The 11,077-nt window shown below is 45.7% G+C and overlaps 1 protein-coding gene across 1 annotated transcript; it reads left to right on the forward strand.

Annotated features, from left to right (window-relative positions):
- Positions 1 to 3,256: 3,256 nt before the first annotated feature.
- LOC121436765 (DENN domain-containing protein 2A-like) lies at positions 3,257 to 7,891 on the forward strand. The gene is given in 4 exon segments (XM_041636751.1): positions 3,257 to 3,921; positions 3,923 to 4,509; positions 4,512 to 5,125; positions 5,128 to 7,891. Coding segments are annotated over 4 exon segments (3,234 nt in total). The 5' UTR covers positions 3,257 to 3,541; the 3' UTR covers positions 6,781 to 7,891.
- The last annotated feature ends 3,186 nt before the right edge of the window (positions 7,892 to 11,077 follow it).

Here is an 11,077-nt window from a genome sequence, read left to right on the forward strand (position 1 = left end):
TTCATCGACTGTGGTGATATTTTGTTTCTTCCATGACAATAAAGCTTGCCTGAGAATCAGTGTGTGCAGATAGCCACTAGTTAGCCACAGAAGACAGGCAGTGTTGGAACTCACCTTTCCCAACACTTAAGAAACAGAACTCTGTTTCTTAACATATTTGGTTTCTCACTCATATTTGGTTTCTAGCCATAAATAAAGGACATTGAGCCTATAATTCATGTTCCTAGAGAAGCTAAATAAGGTGAATCCAAAGACAAACACATAGGCATCCTCAGGAATATTAACCTTCATCAGGCGATGAAAGGAGACAGAGACAGAGACCCACACGGGAGCACCGGACAGAAATCTCAAGGTCCAAATCAGGAGCAGAAGGAGACGGAGCACGAGCAAGGAACTCAGGACCACGAGGGGTGCACCCACACACTAAGACAATGGGGATGTTCTATTGGGATCTCACCAAGGCCAGCTGGCCTAGGTCTGAAAAAGCATGGGATAAATCTGGACTAGCTGAACATAGCGGACAATGAGGAATACTGAGAATTCAAGAACAATTGCAGTGGGTTTTTGATCCTACTGCACGTACTGGCTTTGTGGGAGCCTAGGCAGTTTGAATGCTCACCTTATGAGACCTGGATAGAGGTGGGCAGTCCATGGGCTTCCCACAGGTCAGGGAACCCTGATTGCTCTTCGAGCAGATGAGGGGGGGGGGGACTTGTTCGGGGGAGGGGGAGGGAAATGGGAAGCGGTTGTGGGGACGAGGCAGAAATCCTTAATAAATAAATAAATTAAAAAAAAAAAAAGAAACAGAACTCTGTGGGTTAAGGCCATCCTGGGCTACATTAGATTGATCCAGTCTAAAAGAGAAACAGAGTCAGGCAGTGGTGACTCACATCTTTCATCAAAGTGCTTTGGTGTCACACACCTTTAATCCCAGCACGAGGGAGATGGAGAATGAAAGGAATGTGGCTGGAAAAAGAGAGGAATATAAGGTGGGAGGAGATAGGAGATCCAGGCAGTCAGTCTGAGGTCTTGTAGAGACAGGATGCTCCATTTGGTCTGAGGATTTTTTCGGGGAAAGAACTAGTGTCTGGCTGCTCTGCTGTTCTGATCTTATAGCTCCAACTACTTAATATCTGACTCCAGATTTTATTATTAAGACCAATTAGAACTCACGCTACAATCATCTTCATGCAATGGAAGATACAGGTGTCTGTTCTCCTCATATAGTCCTATAGATCCAGTGCAATACCAACAGAACTCTAACAGACTTTTCATAAACTAATGGGCTTATCCTGAAATTCACAGTGAATATGGAGAACCCCAGCTTGAAACAACCTTATAAAGGAACAAACTCGGAGGATGAACACCTGACTTCCAAACTCCTTATAAACCTTTTGGAAATGTAGACAGTGTGCCTGATTGGAAATGACAATAAGACAGAAAAGAATATGAAGGGGACAGAAGAGTCACACATGTGTGAGGGGACACCTTTAGCAAAGACTCAAAGACACTTCAGTGAAGCAGACATTTGTGCTTCACCGAGTTTTTCTGGGACTCCCCATAAGTGGTAGGGAGGTACAGCCCAGCACAGTGACCAGCAGCCTGAGGATAACCCTGTCGCTTTGATGACCTTGACCCTGGTAAAGATGAATCTAGGATGCAGTAAAGAATTTCAGAAACAGCCAGGATGAAGCAAAGGTTGTGAGCTTATTAATCCTGTGGATAGAAGCTCACACAGAATAAGGATGGCTCCTGCATGATGGCCTGAGAGTGGACTGGAGAGAGACTTGAGATTAGGTGTCATTGCAAAGGGTATGTGAGGTGGGCAGGGAGGGAGGTACAGTGGGAGAGGGAGAAATGGGAGGATTTTTATGGCTCTAAAGTTACATTGCTGAAAGAATGTAATTCAGAAAATTTCAAGATTAAATTACATTAAAGCCTATATTCAGGTTTTTAAATTAACTATAAGAATATTTTTACTCTTTAAATGGGTTCTATTTTTCCATTAGGAAAAAAATATTCAATAGGTTATTAAAAAGTAAAAAATGAAACTAAAAAGCAATGCTTTTAAATGTGCTTATTCCTTTTAAAGTTTCTTTCAGTAAATTAAATTGTAAGGTGATTATGTGACTTAGGCGATAGAATAGAGTGCTATCATCATCCATCTCAAGGCTACAAGTATTCTGCCCCTAAGAAAGCATAACTGCGTTTTTTATTTTCTGCTTTTGAATGCTTTTCCACAGGGAAGTCTGTGCACCACGTGAGTACCTAATGCCCACAGACAGTACCAGACTTTATGAGATCTCTCGGAACTGGAGTTACAGACAGTTGTGAACCATCGGGTAGGGTTGGGTATCAACCCTGGATCCTCTGGAAGACATCCAGTGATATTAAAGAATGAACCCTATCTTCAGACTCTAGTTTATTTGTTGTTATTTTTAAACATTATTTGGGATGTCTTTAGGAATAGTTGCATCATATCTGCAGGTAATTTTGGCTCTATCAGTTGGCTTGAGGTCTCTTGAATGTCAGGAAAATGTAAAAATGATTACAGGGTGAGGGGCTGTGTGTTCCCTCTCATATCCCCTTCAATGCCCTGTCTTTCTGTCTTATTTTGGGACAAGCAGACCTCCCCATGCACAAATATAAATATAGACAATCGTATATCGCAGGATACAAAAGTCAATCGAGAATGAACAAATGATCTACACAGGACTAGAGAGACATCTCAAAAGTTAAGAGTGCCTTTTGCTATTGCAGAGGACCTGACTTCAGTTTCCAGCACCCAGTTCCAGTCTCTGAGCAACAGTGACAGGAACCCCAATCTTCACCCTTCTTTAGTGAAGAAGGGTTAATATTTTAAATTAAAATGAGTTTTGTGTCCCAAAGATTAAAACAATTGTTTAGTCTGCACCTTAGCTCCAAAGCAAACCAGAATTCAAGCTGCAGAAGCAGTTTAGCATTTGTGCTCCAGGGCAGGTGGGATTTCTGAGTGAGGTGAGCTGGATTCAGCTATCTGGAGCACATCCTGGCACTTATCTCAGCCGGGTCTCCCTGACTCTCTAGAGGCAGTATGACACCCTGCAGAGTGGAGCAGCAGGTTCTGTTATCAGGCACTCCTCTCCTTGGGGGCAGGAAAGGCCGGACCAAGGACCTCTCCCCAGTTGCCTCTGGAAGACCTCTGTGGGGCATCTGCAGCCTCAACATCATCCAGGTCCAGATTTTATTTTCTTTCTGTGAAAAAAGCATAAACATATCATCGACCCCAAATATATATAGGTCGGGTTTTTTCATAATGCATTGTAAGGGCTTTTTCCACCTTGCCCTAGCAAAGGTCAGCTTGGTTTTATCATGTCAGATCCGTTTGCATCAGGATCTGCTTACAACTTTTATGATTTGCTTTGAAGGACCCTTGTTATGCTCCACAATTTTTTTTATTAGCCCTATATGCAGTTCTTCCATTGGAAGAGCCATTTGTAAAATTTAGCATAAAAGGCACGCCCGCAAGGGACCCAAGGAGCTAGTGGCAGCGGGGGAGGCCATGTGGACCAAGGCGCTGAGGGCAGCAGGCCTTGGCGCCCCAGGCCCCCCCCCCTGCCGCCGCCATGGGCATCAGCAATATGCGCCCAGGAACCCGCCTGCGGGGAGGATCAAGGCAGAGGGTTCAAAGGCTGGGGAAGTTCTTGGAAGGCGGCCACTTGGGAGATCTGTTCCTTCTCGAGAGTCTAATCCAGCACTGCCCTTGGGAAGGAGCTCCCCAAGGAACCCCCACAACCTCATGCTGGAGGCAAGAGTGGACATGCTCGGCTCCAGTATGATCATCAATGGCCCGGCTGCAGACCTCGGTGCTAAAGAGGCCAGCAGGCCCTCGAAGAAGCAGCCTGGCAGCGTCCAGAAGCCTGGGCCATCCACCCGAGACCGAGCCCCTCAGCATAAAGGACAAGATATCCAAGTGGGAAGGCAAGAAGGAGCCACCTACTCCTGAGCCTGCCAGGCCAACGGAGGGCCAAGAGAACTACTTGCCACCCTGCGGGGTAGAGCGGAGAGGCAGCGAGGTCACCAGAACAAAGAATGGGTTGAGGCTTGAAACAGAGAGCTTGGAAAATGACAGCAGAAGGACAGCAAAGACCACGTGTCAGGACACAGACCGGTGGCCAGGCCTGAGGCAGAGTGATGGGCAGCCGGAGCCCAGCCAGCGCCGAGGTGTCGAGCTGAAGCCCAGTGACTTGCGTTTTCAGAGTGACCACCTCTCCGCGCTCAAACAGGTCAGGAGACTGGAGAAGGCCTTGAAGGATGGCTCTGCTGGTTTGAACCCCCAGTTGCTGGGGACTTGTTATTCCCCACACTGTCTGCCTGACAAAGCAGAAGAGGACCAGCACATTCCCGAGAGTCCTGGAAGTGGGGGTGCTTTTGCAGCTGGCCGCAGGGCCCACCCCTTGGAGGACAAGGAGCCAGGGGCTGAGGCTTCAGAGAAGTGTAAAGGCCAGGAGAGTGTATACCCGGGCTCCAGGCAGTGTCCCCGAAGCCTTTCATCAACCCCCTTCCCAAGCCCCGCAGAACGTTCAAACATGCAGGAGAAGGGGACAAGGACAGCAGTCCTGGGAGCTCAGGCATTGGCTTCAGGAAAGAGAAGAGAAACCTGCCTCCCCTGCCCACTTTACCTCCCCCTCCCCCACCGCTACCCTCCTCCCCGCCTCCTACTTCTGTGAATAGAAGACTGTGGACTGGGAAGCAGAGACCCAGTGCTGACCACAGGAAGTCCTATGAGTTTGAAGACCTACTGCAGTCCTCCTCTGAGAGCAGCAGGGTGGACTGGTACGCACAGACCAAGCTGGGACTCACATGCACTTTATCGGAGAACGTCTACGAAGACATTCTAGATCCACCTATGAAGGAAAATCCGTATGAGGACATCGAGCTACATGGCCGCTGCCTGGGCAAGAAGTGTGTCTTGACTTTCCCTGGATCTCCCACCTCTTCCATCCCGGACACTTTCACCAAGCAATCCTTGTCCAAGTCTGCATTTTTCAGGCAAAATTCAGAGAGAAGAAACTTCAAACTGCTGGACACCCAGAAGCTGAGTCGGGAGGGAGCTGGGTCCCCAGTGAGAGCCAGCCCCCCCCCTAAACAGCTAGCAACCCGGATGACACTTTCTTTAACCTTGGAGACCTACAGAATGGCAGGAAGAAGAAAAAGATCCCCAGGCTGGTATTGCGGATCAATGCCTTTTATGAGGCCCGGAGAGGAAAGAAACGGGTGAAGAGGCTATCCCAGTCCACGGAGAGCAACTCAGGAAAAGTGACAGACAAGAACAGCGAGTCTGACAGCGACACCGAGGAGAAGCTGAAAGCCCACAGCCAGCGCCTGGTCAATGTGAAGTCCCGCCTGAAGCAGGCCCCTCGCTACTCCACGCTTGACCGGGATCTCAGCGAGTACCAGTAGAGGCAACTCTTCGAGTACTTTGTGGTCGTGTCTTTGCACAAGAAGCAGGCAGGGGCTGCCTATGTGCCAGAACTCACCCAGCAGTTTCCTCTGAAGTTAGAAAAGTCATTCAAGTTCATAAGGGAGGCTGAGGACCAGCTGAAGGCAATGCCCCAGTTCTGCTTTCCTGACGCCAAGGACTGGGCTTCCATCCAGGAGTTTACCAGTGAAACATTCTCATTTGTCTTAACTGGAGAAGACGGGAGCAGAAGGTTCGGTTATTGCCAAAGATTGCTGCCTGGAGGCAAAGGGAAGAGGCTTCCTGAAGTTTATTGCATTGTGAGCCATCTGGGATGTTTCAGCCTCTTTTCAAAGTTCTTGGATGAGGTGGAAAAGAGAAGAGGCATTTCCCCTGCTCTGGTGCAGCCCCTCATGAGGAGCATCATGGAAGCCCCTTTCCCAGTCCTGGGCAAAATCATCGTTGTCAAGAACTTCCTGCCAAGCTCGGGGACTGTTGTGATTGAGCTGTGTTGGCCCCTGGACTCCCGGCTGGAGCACGTGGATTTTGAGTCTCTGTTCTCCTCCCTCAGCGTCTGGCACCTCATCAGTGATTTTGCCTCCCTGTTCCTGGAAAGGAGGGTCATCTTCATTGCGGACAAACTCAGCACGCTGTCCAAGTGCTGCCATGCCGTGGTGGCGCTCATCTACCCCTTCAGCTGGCAGCACACCTACATCCCAGTGCTGCCACCCGCCACGATTGACATAGTGTGCTCACCCACGCCCTTCCTCATCGGGCTGCTCTCCAGCTCACTGCCGCTGCTCAGGGAGCTGCCACTGGAAGAGGTCCTTGTGGTGCATCTCATCAATGATCGGTTCCTCAGACAGATGGAGGACGAGGATTCCATTCTGCCCCGGAAGCTTCAGGTAGCCCTGGAACACATTCTGGAGCAGAGGAATGACCTGGCCTGTGACTAGGATGGAGGCCCACTGGACTGCGTGCATGGCCCTGAGTTCAGCCCCTTGAATGCGGTGGCGTCTGAAGCCTTTGTCCGATTCTTCGTGGAGATTGTGGGCCACTATTCCTCGTTCCTGACCTCGGACGAGGAGAGGAGCCTGCAGCGAGAGGCCTTCAGAAAAGCTGTCTCCTCCAAGAGCCTGCGCCGCTTCCTGCAGGTCTTCATGGAGACCCAGACTTTCCGTGGCTTCATCCAGGAGCGGGAACTACGCAGGCAGGATGCCAAAGGTCTGTTTGAGGTCCGAGCCCAGGAATACCTCGAAACCTTGCCCAGCGGAGAACACAGCGGAGTCAATAAGTTCCTAAAGGGTCTGGGCAATAAAATGAAGTTTCTCCACAAGTAATAACCCTCATCTTGGTTCAAGTGAAGACCTCCTCCACTGGGACCACACATTTCCAACAGAGTTCTGAGAGGCTGTGGGCTGAAGGCAGTCCCTAGCCCCAGCTCCTCCTAGAACGGGGCCTGCGAGCTGGGCACGTGGCAGGTGCTCAGGACAGCCCTGGAAGGGACCTGCCAACATGCAGCTGTTGTTACTGTGGTCGGTTCTGGGATCTTTATATCTAGGTATTAAAAGAGATTAAAAGAGAAGGAGAAGAAAGGCGTTTGGGTCTTCATTCTGTCTTGCCAGGGCTAAGAAAACTCCCTCCTGCCCTACCTCATCTCTTCTGGGTCAGCTGTTGACAGCTGTGGAGCCAGGAGGAGGGAGGAGATAGGTAGAGTGGCTGCCACCACCCATCCAGGTTCTTGTGGACTGCTCTATGACGCCACCTGGTGGCAGAGACCGTGAGCTTCGCTGTTCTTGACTGGGGTTTTTTGCCCCTTAGAAGGAAGTCCCGTAGACCTGTTCTTGCCCTAATACCACACATAAAAAGAGGAAAACTTGTTAATTGTTAATAAAATATTCTTAGGGTCCTGAAATGGATATCTCCTGTGGCCTAACCGTGACACTTAGACCTCTGCTGTGAACCTATTCCTCATAGCTGACAGACCTTTCAGGCTTCTGTAGTTGGTTCTCTTATTGAGAGGGAAGAGCTGGACAAGGTCACAGTCAGATGACTTGTGTGGGACAGTGGGAGTCTGTGAGTCCTGTGTGTACACAGGAAGGGTCTCAGGCTGGCCTCGGACTACCACCCCAATACTGTGGACACCCAATGGATTGTATGAGAAAGTAACTTCTAGCCCACATGGCCTGGAGTGGGGCGGGAGTAGTGGGAGGGGGTGTGGCTGAGGCGTTGGGGGAAGCCTGAGTGAGAATGTGAGCATGGGGGCTCACACAAGTGCCTCGGTTTAGTTAACTTTCATGATAGCAATGCTCTGTGTATTTTTATACTGCCCCTAAGTGATCACTTTTAGGATTTTGGAATATACAGTCTTTTCTAACTTATTTTCTATTATACTGTTTTACTTAAGAACTCCAAGTGAATGAATAAACAAATATCTTTATCAACATTCCTAGTGAGTGTATAATATTCTATAATATTATGAATGTTTTTGTATTTGATATAAGCATAAAAACAAAAATAAATTTGGGGAAATGTGCTAAAAATTAGCATAAAATCCTTTAAGGGATTTTTTGCTATAACATTAGCAAAATACAGTTGTGTGAATTGTAGCAATGATCTGGGAAAAGATTATTGTTTTTGCCTTTGAATTGAGCAAAGACAATTGTCCAGGAATCAGTCTTAAAATTATCAATGAATCTATTGTTTAGTATAAGAAACACTGATCATAGTCAATATTCTGTCAAACAATTTTTCAGCTTTTATCCTGTCCTTTTGTATCAGACAGGCTACTGTTTTAAATTAAGAGTTTAATATCTTAACTGGCAAAACTGGGAAGGTTTAGCCACAAACAGCATTTTTTTATAAAACTGTTGTAGAATAAGTTTGTACTTAATATACACACTTGCCATAGCTGAATTATAATTAATATACTGTATTTGTTGATTATTGCATACTTTACCTTTTGATTTATATTTTACCTGCTTGAGTATCTGTTAGGCAGCTTGCTTAAGCTTTCTATTGAAAACTGTTTTTTTTGTAAGAATTTTATCTATTGGCTCAAGGTCCCTCATAAGACTATTATAACTAGAGCTTTAACCATTGGACATCCAACCAAAAGTTTGCAAGCTATCCTCCTCTTAAGTTTTAAGTCTGCCTTACAGATAGGAAAATGGAAAAAGGAAGCATTTTAACTAATAATGCTGGCCTCATTAGACACCAACATGTAGAAGAATGAAAATAGATCCATATTCATCTCCATGTACAAAACTTAAGTTTAAATGAGCCAAAGGCCTCAGCATATAAAAATTATGTTGAACCTCACAGAGAAAAAATTTTTTGAAGTACACTTTGCCACATCTCAAACACAGCCTCAGTGGCACAAACATTGTGAGAAACCATAAACTAGATCTCTTGAATTGAGAAACTTTTGTATAACAAGGCTATAGAGTGGGAAAAGATCTTTACTTACCATAAATCCCTTTCAAAAATATATGAAGAACTCAGGAAATTAGTTATTAAAAATTAATCCAATAAGAATATTTGTTACAGACCTAATCTGAAAACTCTCAGACGAACTTAAAAATGAGAGACACCTAAAAAATGTTTAAGCAGAACATCCTTTAGCCCTCAGAGAAATGCAAACCAAAACTCTGAGATTTTATTTTATCCTTGCAAAAATGACCAAGATTAAAAATTACTGCTAACAATTTATGCTTAAGAAAATGTGGGTAGGGAAAAAACTCCATTGCTGGAAGTGCAAACTGACAGTCACCTTTGGATCACACATAGTATTGAAAAACCTGGATAAACCAGACTCCCTCATCAGGAAGAGAAGGATCAAAAATCCAGGACTAGCCTGTTCAGCGACCCTGTACCAGGAACTGTCTGAAGACAAAGCCAGACCTTTACCTCGAAAAACGGGTTTTCCAGCTGCAATTATCACAGTACTGTTTTAGGAACTAGCGGATTATGACCCTGGGAGTGGTCCCAAGGCAGGCAGCTGTCCTCCTGCGACCACCACTGTATTTTTGGAATTTATGACCCTCCTGGACCACTGGGCTGTGGCCCCTTTTTAAAAATTTTCTCTTTAGGTCACTAGAGGCTGAACTCCTCCCCCCACCCCCCCCCAACTAAAGCCACGTGCACTACCTCAGCAAGGATGGCCTCCAGCGAGCCATGGGGAGACCTGAGTGAGAGTCTCCCCAGCACTGGGGGACCCCCATTATGTCTATTTTTTTAAAATTAGGCAAATATTTACCTCAAAACTTAGCAATAACCCTTTTGGGCCTAAATACAAAGTTGTTTAACCATAAGACCATGGGCTCAGACTTGCTTACAGCAGAGTTACTTATCATAGCCAGAATCTGAAAATAACCCAAATGTACCTCTTTTACACCTAGGATAAATGAGACATCATCCTTTTAAGTATCCATGAATACCACAAAATATCTTGGAATAACTTTAAGCAAGCAGGACAGAAGTTTGAGTCCCGTAATCTCTGCGTGTGAAGGCAGAAATGTTTTTTATTTTTAACCATTATCACTTGGTAGAGTATAACTCCTGCCCTTGATAAATTTAGTGAGAGGCTGGAGTCTCAGCAGTTTAGCCTGGAGCAACACCTGTCAGCAGGAAAGAACCTCAAGCTGAAACAATACGACTCCCACCCAAGAGCGGGCCATACAAATGGAAAAACTTGTATGAGAATTTTAAATCTTGAGAGATCCCCTACTTTCTTGGGAAAGCAGAAGAAACACAGCAAAAATGACAATTTTACTGAAAGCAATCTACAGATTCAGTGTAAATGTCCATTAAAAATTATAGCAACGGGCTGGAGAGATGGCTCAGTGGTTAAGAGCACCGGCTGCTCTCCCAGAGGTCATGAGTTCAATTCCCAGCAACCACATGGTGGCTCACAACCATCTGTAATGAGATCTGGTGCCCTCTTCTAGTGTGTGGGCATACATGGAGGCAGAATGTTGTATACACAATAAATAAATAAATTAAAAAAAATTATAGCAACATTTTTCACAGAACTCACATACAGATTTTAATGTAAATGTTCATTAAAATTATAGCAAAACTTTTCACGGAACTCGAAAGAACAAACCTCAACTTTATGAGAAAGAAATGAAAACTCAGGATAGCCTAAACAATTTTAAAAATTTTCTGAATGTATTACAATCTTTGATTTTAAAACTTTTTTACAGAAACACAGTACTGAAATTAATCTACCTTAGATATAAACTTAGACACCTACAAACTAAAGATTTTTGACCAAGAAACAAGATTTTTAAAAATGGAAAAGAAGCATATTTACTGTCCTAAATGAAGCTGCAGCTTTTTGAGTCTAGATTCCTTTATAGCAAACCTGCCTGTCAGCTTTTGCTCCATATGGCAGGGGGTTAAAGACATAGGCTCTCTAGCCCTAGCAGCCAGCCTGCTTGGCAGGCATAGCTGTGTGGATTGTACCCTAACTTCTCGCACCTCGAGGGACTCCCTTTTGAGTCCGCAAGCAAACACATAAAGCAAACACATAAATCTCTCTTTTTGACTCTTACTCCTCTCTCCCTGATTGATTGATTTTTTTTTTTTTTTGAGACAGGGTTTCTCTGTGGCTTTGGAGCCTGTCCTGGAACT

The sequence above is a fragment of the Microtus oregoni genome, unplaced genomic scaffold (assembly GCF_018167655.1).
Source record: "Microtus oregoni isolate MIOR12 unplaced genomic scaffold, Mior012 000050F_003, whole genome shotgun sequence".
Classification (NCBI taxonomy): Eukaryota; Metazoa; Chordata; class Mammalia; order Rodentia; family Cricetidae; genus Microtus; species Microtus oregoni.